Source organism: Mobula birostris, chromosome 1 (assembly GCF_030028105.1).
Source record: "Mobula birostris isolate sMobBir1 chromosome 1, sMobBir1.hap1, whole genome shotgun sequence".
NCBI lineage: Eukaryota > Metazoa > Chordata > Chondrichthyes > Myliobatiformes > Myliobatidae > Mobula > Mobula birostris.
In genome coordinates this window covers 87,615,843-87,630,254 of record NC_092370.1, presented here as the reverse complement: position 1 = coordinate 87,630,254, position 14,412 = coordinate 87,615,843, and the positions used below count along the sequence as shown (strand labels likewise).

Below are 14,412 nucleotides of genomic sequence, written 5' to 3'. Positions count from 1 at the left end.
TAACCTTCCCCCATTCCACCTGCAGTATGCCCCACCCCTCCCCGATTCCATCTGCAGTATGCCCCTCCCTGATTCCACCTGCAGTATGCCCCACCCCTCCCTGATTCCAGCTGCGGTATGACCCTTCCCCGATTCCATCTGCAGTATGCCCCCCTCCCCGATTCCACCTGCAGTGTGCCCCCCTCCCCGATTCCATCTGCAGTGTGCCCCACCCCTCCCCGATTCCATCTGCAGTGTGCCCCACCCCTCCCTGATTCCATCTGCAGTGTGCCCCACCCCTCCCTGATTCCATCCTCAGTATGCCCCACCCCACCCTGATTCCATCCTCAGTATGCCCGCCTCCCTGATTCCATCTGCAGTGTGCCCCACCCCTCCCTGATTCCATCTGCAGTATGCCCCACCCCTCCCGATTCCACCTGCAGTATGCCCCACCCCTCCCCGATTCCAGCTGCAGTGTGCCCCACCCCTCCCCAATTCCATCTGCAGTATGCCCCACCGCTCCCCAATTCCATCTGCAGAATGCCCCACCCCTCCCGGATACCATCTGCAGTATGCCCCACCCCACCCTGATTCCACCTGCAGTATGCCCCACCCCTCCCTGATTCCAGCTGCGGTATGCCCCTCCCCGATTCCACCTGCAGTATGCCCCACCCCTCCCCGATTCCACCTGCAGTATGCCCCACCCCTCCCCGATTCCACCTGCAGTATGCCCCACCCCTCCCCGATTCCATCTGCAGTATGCCCCACCCCACCCCAATTCCATCTGCAGTATGCCCCACCCCTCCCCGATTCCGTCTGCAGTGTGCCCCACCCCTCCCCGATTCCATCTGCAGTATGCCCCACCCCTCCCCGATTCCATCTGCAGTGTGCCCCACTCCTCCCTGATTCCATCTGCATACCGTTGATCACAGCTCTTCTGTTCACCTATCACCGACAGCCCCCGTCTCATCACTCACCCCTACCACCTCCTTTACACCAGCTGTCTTTCTCTCCACCCTTCACCCTGGCTCAGGATCTCGATGCTGTTGACCCACTGAGTTTCTCTAGCAGTTTGCTTTCAGATTTATACTCTGCAGAATTGAGAATAGTGAGATCTCAGTGATATACTTTTACACTAAATTCTCAAGGATTGATGTTTCCACTGGATGGGATGTACAGAAGCATTCTCAAGATGAGGATTACCTGATTGTTCATACCATTGAGTTAGAGATTACCCAGAGAGAATAACCTATCCTGATTCCTCGCATGTTCCCATGCATCTAACTGTAGATTATTGCTTTTGCAATGTTTAAGGGGCGTTTAGACCAACACATGAATATTGGGGTAAAGACCTAGAACCTCTTCCTCATATACATTCCATAAGATGTCAGACATTCAAGATAAAGTTGAGAGGAAATTTCTTCACAAAAGGTTGACAAACGTTGGGAATTCTCCAATACAGAGTGTTGTGAGTGCATTCCCGGATTCGATAGACCTTCTGAGATTAAGGGAATCAAGAGATGTAAGGATACAGGGTTTCCATCAGTGTCCTATACTGAGGTAGAAAATTAGTCTGGATATCATTGATTGGCAGTACAGGGGCCAAATGATCTGCTCGTGGTAGTTCATATATAGTGGATTCCAATTGAATGGGCACATCAGGACCTGAATATTTTGGCCCAATTAAGTGGCTGCCCCAATTAGCCAAAGTTGCATGGAAATACTTAAAAAAGTATTTAAAATTCAAATTCCTTGGTGTCCACACATCCGAGGATCTCACCTGGTCCCTGACCTCCTCCATCCTGGTTAAAAAGGCGCAACAGCCCCTTTATTTCCTGCAGAGCATCAAGAAAGCTCACCTCTGTTCCCAAGATACTGACGGACTTTTACCACTGTACCATTGAGAGCAGACTCAGCAACTGCATCTCAGTGTGATATGGCAATTGTCCTGTATTGGACCGCAAAGCACTCCAGCGTGTGGTGAAAACTGCCCAGCGGATTATCGGCACCCAATTGCCCACCGTTGAGAACATCTACCATAAACGCTGCCTGGGCAGAGCGAAAAGCATTATCAAGGATGCATCTCACCCTAACCATGGACTTTTTACTCTCCTCCCATCCGGTAGGGGCTTCAGGAGCCTCTGCTCCCGCACCAGCAGGCTCAGGAAGAGCTTCTTCCCTGAGACTTTGACCCTGCTGAACCTCACATCACAGTGCTAAGCGGTATTGCACCCATATTGTACTGTCTCAGTACTTTTATATTTGTATACTGTAGCACTTACTTTTTATTTGCAGTTATTTTGTAAATAACACTATTCTTTGCATTTCTGGTCAGATGCTAGCTGCATTTCATTGGCTTTGTATCTGTACTCGGCACAATGACAATAAAGTTGAATCTAATCTAATCTAATCTAAAAAATCAAACTAACGTTTAACTGAGTAACAAATTATGTATTTAAATAAAATACATAACAAATTAGAACACTACCAATACTACTACAATACGATAAAATTGTGTATTAGTTCCTAATAATTATTGACAGAGTAATTAATCCAGTGTGCGTAGTCATGTTCTTTAGAATGACTGTGCATGAACAAAATCAGTGCAGACACTTAGTGCAGGTAATGGACTGCCTTCATGCAAGACTTTCAAGAATTGCATCCTCCAAACTGTCATTTTCATTGTAACATTCAAGATCATTATTGATGCCTTCAAATTCTTCGTAGGTCCTAATTTGTTGAGGTAGTGAAGTTGTTTCATTTTCAATCCTGGCCATTTCTGACATTTCCAGCCCTGAATGCTTGAAACCGCAATAAGCAAAACAGTTCTGAATTGTCTTATTGTTTATTTCTGCCATCTATCAGTGACAAAAGTCACTGCTTTTTGAATATAAGCATATGCATCCGACACTATTTTAAAAGTGTGTATTGTCCAACGACCACACAGGTGCATGTGACCGACACTAGTTAGGATCTGTTCAGTAACAGTCTCCTGCCCCAATTAAGTGGCATAGTCTCCAAAATGAATTAAGGGAAACCCAGCTGTTTTCTCTATTAGTTTTTGCTCTTTAAGAGATACCCAAATAGGTGTCAGCCCCGATTAACTAATGAGCCAATTAACCAGAATCTGCTGTATTTTACACTATAGGCATGCTTCTTCTGCCTCATCTGCTCTCCCTCCCTTTTGTCTTCAAGCAAGCTCTGACTGTTGTTCCCCTGATAGGAATGAGTGTATTGTTATATGAACCAGCTACAGTTTTACCTGTCAGACTTCTGTCCAGTGCACCCCTGAATGGATGCATTTTGAAGTGAATGAAGTTAGGTACCTTTACTTTAAATTGATCCTTGTCCTTTTTGATAGTTAACCTAATCTGTGGTGATATTACAAACCTGTTCCTTTGTTAACTCTCTGATGCAGGCTCCTTTGACCTACCTCACTCCCAGATCCGGCAGCGATTTCTGCATGAGGATGGGAAAGTACTGCCAACTTTTTCACATACACTTAAGAAATTCTTCCTGTTCTGAGCCATTTATAAAATGACATTAAGTAAACACACAGCAGAGGACTGCATGGGGAGAAAAGGACTCCCGAGATGAGGGACTTTAGTTCTGTGGATAGATTGGAAAAGCTCAGTTTGTTCTACAGGAGTTGTGTGAGAATCAGATGGTGCTTTTTAAAATTGTGAAGGATTTGGTTAGAATCAATAAAGAGTGGCAAGAGCCAGCAGCCATAGAACAAAAGGAACTGGTTAAAAAAAAGCAGAAAGTGGTTTAAGGTAAAACTTCTACACCTGAAGTGGAACAGATTTATTTGTAATGTTCAAAAGAGGTAGTTTAACATGTATCTGAAGGGCTGCGAAAATAAGTTGCATTATATGGATCACATCAAGGCAGCATGGCGTTGATGGACTGAATGGTGTTTTTAACATAAAAATTTTGGATAAAGAGCTGAGAATGAGGGTACAGCCAGTCCCCGATTTATGTGCACAAGTACAGGGTGGTACCAGTAGAGTGAAAAACTTGCAGCAGCATCACAGGCGCACTGGTTCAAACAATTCACCGAACGTAAATTATACATAAATTATACAAGACAGTCAAAAAGAAAAAAACTGTACAAAATGAGGCATTTGTGCAATGAAAAACAACCTTAGTTAGTCAAGTCCAAGACAGGGCAAGTGGTGGACTGCAGTGTTCAGGTTTAATATCGCTGGCGTATGTCGTGAAATTTGTCATTTTGCGGCAGCATAAACATTGCAATACATAATAATAAAAAAAGATAAATTACAGTAGCTTTGTGTGAGTGTATGTGGTCCATGATGGAGCTGTCTGAGCTGACAACGTTCTGCAGGGTTTTCTGATCCTGTGCAGAGGCCCCCCCATACCTTGTGGTGATGAAACCAGTTAGAATGCTCTCCGTGGCACATTTGTAGAAATTTGCGAGAGTTCTGTTGCTGAGGTAGGGTTAGAGTTGTGCAGGTCAGTTAAGAACCTGCTTGGAATTGGAATTGGTTAATTATTGTCACATGTACTGACATACAGTGAAAAACTTCATTTTTTATGCCATCCATACAGCTAATTTTATTACAACAGTGCATTGAGATAATATAAGGGGAAACAATAACAGAGTGCAGAATAAAGTGTTACAGAACAAAGAAAGTGCAGTGCAGACAATAAAGTAGAAGGCCATAACAAGGTAGATAGTGAGGTCACGAGTCCATCTTATTGTACAGGAGACTGTTCAATAGTCTTATTACAGCAGGGTAGAAGTTATCCTTCAGATTGTGGTATGTGCTTTCAGATTATTGTATCTTCTACCTGACGGAAGGGGAGAGAGAGGATCTCTCAGCTGGAAGAGGTCTTCCATGATGTGCTGAGCTGCCCACAATTTTCAGCAGTTTCTTGTGATGTCAGGCAGAGCAATTACCATTAACCAAGCTGAGATGCATCGGAATAGAATGCTTCCGGTGGTACATCGATAAAGTGTCATAAGGGTCAGAATGGTCATGACAAAGTTCTTTAACCTCCTGAGGAAGTAGAAACATTGGTGAACTTTCTTGGACGTGGCATCGACATATTTGAACCATTGGTGATATTTACTCCTTGGAGCTTGAATCTTTCAAGACCCTTGACCTCAGTACTGTTGATTTAATTAAAAACATGTGCAACATCCCCCTTCCTAAAGTCAGTGATGGTGGAAGAAATGTATAAAACTTATGGAGACCCCTGGGTATAAATGAGGTACCATAATACTACTTAATTCATAGACATACACATACACACTCACACACATATCATACACATAATCTACATTAACCTTTTAGACTCTGAAATCAAAAACAAAGTTTCTAAATTTGCGGCTGATACCTAAATACAGATAGTCAATGCTGTGGAGGATGATGTCATGCAAATTAATGTAAATAAGCTTGGAGAATGGGTAAAATAATGGGCAACACAAATAAATGTAAAGCTGTACATTTTAGTATGAAGATTCCGGACATCACAGTACTTAGAGCGTGCAAATCTAGGTGTGGTAGAGGAACAAAGTGATTTTGGAGTACACCAGGCACTAAATATTAAAGCATTGGTCAGGGATATTGTAAAGACAGCAACCAGATAAAATGGATTGTTTCTATATGGACTGAACTGAGAAACAGCAGACATACTCACCCTATGCCATATCTTGGTTAGGCCACACAGCAGACAGAGCACAGTCTTGGTAGCCAAGGTATAAAAAGGAAATAGAGGCTTAGGAGTGAGTGGCGATGATTTATAAAAGCATACCAGAAATGTGAGGGTATACATTACAGCAACAGATGAGATGACTTGATCAGTTCTCTCCCAGGAGGAGTCTGAGGAATGACTTCATAATGATCCTTAGATTTATGAAAGGATTTAAGTAAGTTGATACAGAGAATTTCCTCGTGTGTAGAAGGGTATAACTAGAGGCCATCATTATTAGCCAATCACAAAGAAATCCAGTTGAGAATCTAGATGAAATTTCTTAATCTAAAGGGTGCTGAGAATGTGAAACTCAGTACCAAAGGAAGTAGTTGAGGCAAATAGGATATATGCATATAAAGATAGCTGACGGGATGAGGGAGATGTGAACAAAGGATAGGCTGATAGACTTATTTGAAGAAGTTTGGGAGGAAGCTTGGGTGAGGCATGAACTGGGCTGGCCAAGTGGGCTGTTTCTGTGTTAAACCCATCCTATTAGAATAGTTGATTCACACATTTTCACAGCTTCATTGTTGTGCACCTTGAAGATTTTCTCTTGTTTGACCTTCCCATTTGTAGCTGGCCGAGATATTTGCTTTCTCATCTAACTTGGGGACACCAAAAATATACAATCACAAGCAGAATTCCTGTTGTAAATTATACATCAAAAATTAATGTAAATCCTATTGTAAAATATGTTTTTATTATAACAGAATGTAACAGCAGTATTAACGTAATTATAATTCATATGCACTGATGAGCGATTTAAAGGCTAATTATGCATACAGATACAGATTTATAAGATAAGAATTGTGAATAATGCGAAATTCACAAGATTCGTGCATAGCCTGGAGCATTTCAGCTGTGAGGAAAGACTGGGCAGATTGGCTGTGTTTTTGTTGAAGTGGACAAAGCTGAGGTAAAACATGATTGCAAAATGAAGTTTTTCACTGTACGTGTGACATGTGACAATAATAATGAGCTAATTAATCATTGTGATGTACAGAATCATTAGGGATGTAGACAGAGCAGAGAGTGAGAACCGTCTTCCCTTAGCAGAGGTGCCTATAGCCACAGGGCATAAGTTTAAGATAAGGGTAGGATAATTTGAGGGGATGTGAGAAAAATTATTTTTCATCTAGGGGCTGGTTGGAATCTGCCCGGGGGTGGGGGGGGGGGGGCGCACAGGTAGAAGTAGAGTCCGTCATTACGTTTAGGAAGCATTTGGACGATTGCTTGAAGCACCAAGACAATAGAAGGCCATGGACAGAATGCAGGTAAATAGGATCGGTGTGGAGGTGCACCATTTTTGTGACATTATGAAAAGGATACAGCTACTTGGATGTATGCATTGAATACATCCAGAGGAAATGGTTACCATGGAGGATGCATTTATGCAATGACAAGAGACTGTTACCAGGGTGGATATGTTTAACACAGAAGCAGGAGGCAGTTTGATGGGGAAATTACATTTTGGGGGCAAAAAGCAGGCGCTGGTATCTGGGATGAGGCTATTTAATGTAACGGTATGTGTGGACAACAGATGTTCAAGACGTACAAATTGCAGAGGAGGGTGGAATGATCAGAAGAAGCAGCTTCACTTCCATGGGTGGGTGAATTTATTAAAGTACAGGACTCTAACAGTGTGATTGATGGGTTTGAGAGCAGTGAGGATGCTCCCAAATTGTGTGAGTTAACAAGCAGGGATCTCTTTCACTGACTGTTGCTCTTATCAGCAAAAATTGTCTGCAGGCATTCTCCATTTTCTGAATAGTATAGCTCTCTGACTGAAGAGATGTTTGCACTAGGTGTTATAATGTATATACATATACATATATTTCATACACATATGTGTACATTTAATATAGTAATTATATACTGAATAGATGACATGCAAAGCACATGTCCCTTGGGATTGAGAATGACTTGCAACCCCTTCAGTTGTGTGAGCTCTGAGGTGGCTGACGTGACCAGTATGAGAGCCCAAACTTTTCTACAGCTGCAGCGGGTGTCGTAACAATGTGGGTAGGTGTATAATGAGTAAGGCTGTGTGCTTACACAGGGTTTCCATTTGTCTCTGCTACATGGACATGAAGTTCCCAATTCATCCTGATGACTCCAGTTTGACCAGGCACAAATCAAGAGCCCTGGGAGTCAGCGGAGGACACTGCATTTCTTCAACCAGGTGCAAGCTCAGCCTTGAGTCCTTTCCTCCTTCCACTCACTGATCGCTTTCCTGTGACCAAGACTCAGGCATAGGAAGTGAGGTGTCATCAATATGACTTGTCCAACAGAGCTGAAAGCAGTATAAAAAGGACATAAATGCTGGAGATGTTGACCAGCAAGAGGACATGGATGTTGGCTTGCTGGTCCTTCTGTTGAATTTGGAGCATGTTATGGGGACAAATTCCTTAAGGTTGTTATAGCCGGTCGGGGGGGGGGGGGGGTAATAGCAACAAGATACCACTACCTATTAAATGCTCCCAATGTCATGCACCTCAAATAGCCTCTGACAACCAAGTCCAGCTCCCAGCCTTAACGTGTGGCTTAAGCCACTACTAAGCCTGGTGGAACCATTTCTACTGACAGGAGAAGGGGCAAAGGTGGGTTACTGGCACCTAAAACCAGTTGCTTTAGGCAGATGGGGCTCGTCAGCCATGATCTCAAACATCCATAACCTTGCGGCTATATCCACGCATGGAGAAGGCTCCACTCATGGAGCTAGAATCCCTATGGCAGCCCTACGTTGAGTTCAATGCTGACTCGCAAATCCTGTGATGCCACTGGTGCCAAACTGTATTGGTCTCCGCCATTGCTATGGACCCTGCATGGAGAGGCAGAGCCTGCTGCTTGGGCAACAGCTTGCCGTCCACATCATACTGGTCTGGCTTGCGTATCTCATAGACAGCTAGGATGCAATATCCATGGTCGATCTCTACCAATGAAGGGCCTCAATTGGAAACAACAATGGTTGTATCCTTCCACTTCGAGTTTCCTGCTATAGGTCTTGGAAGTATAAAAGGAAGGCAAAGACGATAACACCATAAGATATAGGAGCAGAATTAGGCCATTTGGTCCATTGAGCCTGTACTGCAGTTCAGTCGTAGCTGATTTCTTTTTCCATAACCCCATTTTCCTGCCTTTCCCCTGAAACCCGTAACCCCACTTACCAACCAAAAACCTATCAATCTCTGCCTTAAATATACCCAGTGACTTGGCATCTGTGGCAACAAATTTACAAGCCTCTGGCTGAAGAAATTCCTTCACATATCAGTCCCAGTCAATATTCCCTCTAATTTGTAATGACCGGTGTGCACAAAAATCTTGTGCTGTGCAATTTTTTGCCCAGTGACAACAACAAGTGCACACTGAATTTTATAAATAGAGATATTTATTTTAACAGCTAGCAAAGCACTGTCAATAAGAACATTGATCTCCTCAGGCTTTGATGGTTTTCTCTCTCATTCATCTGCACTCTCACAAAGCATACGTCACAGGCCTGTGCCAGGTAATGAAGGATTTTCTCTCCGGAAATTTTCCACACTGTCCATATGGGATTTGCTTGCTAAATGATGCTTTAAAAATTCAAGTTTCCAAACATCACTCCACTACTTCCCACCTGCAAGTTCTCCAGAAACTTTTGCATCACATCAATACACGCAAGTAACACCAGTTCTTGTATTGTACGCAAATATTTCTCGTCACTGCTCGTTCCTGACCTCATGAGCTTTCAGTGTAGTATATTCTACTGTCTCATTAAGCCATTCTGCTTTAAATGAAATAGCAGTTCTTCTGTGCTTCATGCCCTTTGCTTCTTTGGAATTCGACATAGTGAATCAATAATTTCTTCAATAAAAACAGTATAAATAAGCCAGTTCTAAAATCTGCAGACAAATCATTGTGAACTCCATGTTGTCAACACCGTCCGCATCAGAAACCAGAAGAGGAAATGTGATTGTGTATGATAGTGAAATATACTTCACATGCCAATGAGGTACAGTGTGATAACATTTTGTGCGCAGTTTAAATTCCTTTGGGCACTAGTAGCAAAAGATGTGTGCACACGCATACCTTAAAGGGAACATTGGCTCCAATGGGACATCCCTTTATTCTGAGACTGTGACATTGGAGCTTTGACTCTCCTACTAATAGAAACAGCCTCTCCACATCCACACTATCCAGCCTTCAGTAAGTTTCAGTGAGATCCTTCTGAACTCCATGGAATCTAGGTCCAGAACCATGCAACATTCCTCAAATATCAACCCTTTCCTTCCTTGAATCATTCTTGTGAATCTCTTCTGGACTCTTTCCAGGACAAGCACATTTTTCCTTTGATATGGGGTCCAAAATTTCTCATAATATATAGAAGTGATCAGTGCTTCCCAGTAGCCCACGAGCTTAGGACTAGGTCTGAGGTCTTTATCTAACACCACTCTTTCCCTTAATTGACCAAAAGCTGTGTTTGTGCATTGGTGGCCGAAGTGGATATATGAAGTGGGTTTATTGTCACATGCACTTGCTTGCAGCAGGATCACAGGCACATAGGTACATAACATACATGAAATAGACAGTATATTCATCATAAATGACACATAAAATTGTAATAAACAATGGAAAAATACCATGCAAATTCAAGACCTTGGAGCAAAAAACAAAAAAGACACTTTTGTAGACAATTCCATAGTGGTGATGTTCCATTGATGAGATAGGGTTGTGTTGGTTGGTTCAAAAATCTGATCTGATGTACACACGCGCGCGCATATTTAAAGATACACCCAAGCAAACTGGTATTGGTTCGTTATTGTCACGTATACCAAGATACAGTGAAAATCTTGTCTGTGTACTGTTTGTACAGATAGTCATTAGTTCAATTCTATTACAACTCAGGGTGTCACAATTCGCAGTTCAATTCCAACGCTGTGTGTAAGAAGTTTGTATGTCCATCCTACAAGCACGTGTATTTCCTCCAGGTCCTCTGGTTTCTTCCTACAGTGTAAAAGTGTACTGGTTAGTAGGTCATTGTAAATTGTCTCGTGATTAGGCTCGAGATAAGTAGGTGGATTGCTGGGTGGTGTATTTCATTAGGCCGGAAGGGACTGTTCCGTGCTTTATCTCTAAATAAGTTAAATCAAATCAAATCATTACACAGTGCATTGAGCTGGAATAAGGTAAAACAATAAAAACACTGAATTAAGTGTAAAAACTACTGAGAATTGCAGTGCAGGTAAACAATAAAGTGTAAGATCATAACGAGGTCATTGTGAGGCCAGGACTCCATCTTATTGTACAAGAGGTCCATTCAAGAGTCTGATAACAGTGGGATAGAAGCTGCCCTTGGCCTGGTGGTACGTGTGTTAATGCTTTTGTATCTTCTGTCCAGTGGGAGAGAGGAGAAGAGAGAATGTTCAGGATGGGTGGACCTTTGATTATGCAGGTTGCTTTATTGAAGTAATGAGAATTATAGACAGCATCCATAGAGGGGAGATTGGTTCCTGTGATATGTTGAAGCTTATTGTCATTCAGCCATATGCATGGACACCGCCAAACAAAGCAATGTTCCTCTGGACCAAGGTGCACAATTCAATACATATTACACAAATCTTAAAATAAATTAATTAACAAAAGATAAAGTATATTCCAAAAGATTGACATTTAGCCTAAGGTACATTTACAACACAAGTAAAAAGTAAGCAGTCTAATCCTACTTCGCTTCATACATGATGAGACCTGGATGGAGGCAGGGAGTTCAGTAGTTTCAAGGCCTGAGAAAAGAGGCTATCTGTGATCCCAACTGTCCTTAATGCTGTGGTACTTCTTGCCTGATGGTAGGATGTTAAGGAGATTGTTGAACAGTTTGGAGGGATCCTTGACAGCACTCCTGATAAAAATCACAGATGGGTGAGCTGTGTCTACAGCTCTGCAGTTTTTTGTCAGGTGTAGAGCAGTTGCCATACCAAGCCACTAAACATCAAGACAGAATACTTTCTGTGTTGTATTGATAAAAATTGGTTAGAGTTGGCGGGGTGGGGGGGGGGAGGCATGCCGAACTTCTTTAGAGTCCTGAGGTAGTTGGTGAGCTTTCTAGACAATGAATTCAGTGTTTTGGGTCACGGCAGGTTATTGATGATGTTCACACCTACATAGTGAAGTTCTCAACCCTCACAGCCACAATGCCATTGATGTAGACAGGAGTGTGTGCACTACCCCAATTTCTGAAGTTGACCGGGAGCTCTTTTGTTTTGTTGTCATAGAGGGAAAGCTTTTTCTCATGACACCACGTCTCTAAGTTCTCTATCCCTTCCTGCGTCCCGACTCATCATCATCCGCCTAGACTGAGTCAAGCAGAGCAAAACACGTTTTATGTACACATGTATGTATAGGAAAGTTTAAAGAGAGAGATGGGTCTAACGTAAGCAAATGGGACTTGCAGAACTGGGCATTTTGATCAAGTTGGGCTGAAGGGATTGGTTTCATACTCTAGGTCTCTATGATTTATAAGCGTACATATATACACATGCAGGTATGTATCGTGCAAAACTGCATTTTATATACCATATGAAGACACAGTTTTCCCATTAATTTAGTTTGGGCAAGTCAGCGGTTGCGGGTCGGAGGAGGCGTGCTGAGAAGTATCGGACAGTAGAACAGTTTTCGATTTTAAATATCTATGCGTTTTTAAATGTGCCTTCTGTGTTTATTTTTGTCTGGGTGCCAACTTGTAGGACCCCCTATCGACCCGCACTTCCCCGTCTGCGATAGCGGGAGTGCGCCCGCGCAGGCGGAGCCTGTGTCCTCGCTCCCGGCTCGGCTCCCTTGCAGTGTACGTGCACATGCGCGCGCGCTCACGCTCGGGTATATTTATAGATTGTCTTAAAAAAATCTATTTGCACATTATCTATAGCGACTTCTGGTTGGATTGTTTTGTTAATTTATCGATGCCTTCTTTCCCGTTGCATTATTATTCGGCTTTAGGTTGGGGTAATTGTAAGCTTTTGTTTAAATGGTTATTTAATCCAATTTTTGAAAAAAAAACATATCAAAGGGGAGGCGTTTGTGACGAGTAACTTGTTCTCTCTCCCCTTCCTGCCATTGCACAGAGGGAGGGAGGGAGGGAGGGAGGAGGAGGGGGTGGGGGAAGAGAGAGAGAGAGAAAGAGAGAGAGAGAGAGAGAGAGACACACACACAGACCAGAGAGGGCGCGCTCCCTGCTTGTGCATCAGTGGGAATTTTGTATCTAAACCCATCTACAGAGGAGAGGAAGACAGATAGAGGGGTGGGTAGAGAGCGGGGAGGGGGGTACAAGAGAGGGAGAGGAGCCCGAGGAGGACAGAATTAGCCATGGGTTGTTTGGGCAACAGCAAGACCGAGGATCAGCGACACGACGAGAAAGCCCAGCGAGAAGCCAACAAAAAAATCGAGAAGCAATTGCAGAAAGACAGACAGACGTATAAAGCGACTCATCGGCTCCTTCTGCTGGGTAAGCGCCGTTGAACGGCCGCTCTTGCAACATCATGTTACAATGGAGCGCTCCTCGTTTTAAATTGCAACATCCGTGCCCGGCGTGTCTGTATATTGCAATATAATGTCAATGGAGTGCACTTTGATGTATTTTACACCGCAGTCGTGAGAGTGGAGGGCTCCTCAATATATATTTATATGACCATAAAATCTTAATGGAGTACACCACGATTCCGATTTGTATTTCAAAATCATGTTACACTGTAAGGTTTGCTACTTCGTTTTTCTTGCAATATAATGCTAATGGAGTGCATCCCGAGGTGTCGTTGAATTGCAACATAGTGTCAATGGAATGCTCTTGGAATATCGTATTGCAACATCGTCTTTATATCGCAATATAATGCCAGAGGAATGCACCTTGATGTACGGAACGCTGCACAATTATATCTTCATATTGTAACATTATGTCAGTGGCGTGCTCTCTGTTATCTTTAGGTAACATAATATCAATGAAATGCTCCTCTATGTATCTCTATTGCAACATATGCATCCAAACGTAAGCTCCGTGTATCCTTATAATCACACTACTTCAATGGAATGGAGCTTGATACATCATCTAATATTGCAATATCAGTGAGGTATAATTATATTGCATATTATCTATAGATAGTTCAGTGTATCTATTTTGCAACATGTTGTTGCTCCTAAGTGTATTGCAATAGAGTGCTAGTGAGGGCTACTTGATGTATATGAATTGCGATGTAATGTAAAAGGAGTGCTTTCTGTTTCTTCACATTGCAACGTAATGTGACTGGAACTCTCAACACTTTGGCATACTGTAATATTTGCCAATGCTTTTCTCATTGTTTTCTTACATTACAGTATCATGTCAATGGAGTGCAACTTGACGTGTGTTGCAATACTGTCAATATACTGCTCAGTCTATTGTCTAATATTACAATATTTTGTCAATTGTTCTTTGGAACTGGATGCCACTGGCGTGGCCCACATTGCCAGTGTCTTGTGGTTGTAATTTCACTAGAGTCCCCCCTGGCCATCAACTCAACATAATGTAAGATGGAGCCATAATGGTGTTTATTCCATTAGAGAATGCAGAATTACACAGACAATGCATTACAGATATGTCAGTGTGTGTGTGTGTGTGTCTGTTTCTATATGCGTACATATGGTTATATTTGTGCATATTTTCTCACTTTATGCACACAGTCACACACACCCACAGTAATAAGATGGTTA

The 14,412-nt window shown here is 42.7% G+C and overlaps 1 protein-coding gene across 4 annotated transcripts in view; it reads left to right on the top strand.

Moving 5' to 3' along the window:
• The window catches only part of LOC140198013 (guanine nucleotide-binding protein G(s) subunit alpha-like), a 385,133-nt gene that overhangs the window by 105,674 nt on the left and 265,047 nt on the right, over window positions 1–14,412 (top strand). For 2 of the 4 annotated variants that reach the window (XM_072258837.1, XM_072258828.1), the window contains exon 1: window positions 12,861–13,174. The exons of the other annotated variants lie outside the window; for them this stretch is intronic. In XM_072258837.1, the coding sequence (XP_072114938.1) occupies window positions 13,036–13,174 (139 nt within the window). In that variant the 5' untranslated portion in view covers window positions 12,861–13,035. Of the gene's footprint in view, window positions 1–12,860; window positions 13,175–14,412 lie in introns of those variants that run through there. 4 annotated transcript variants of the gene reach the window in all.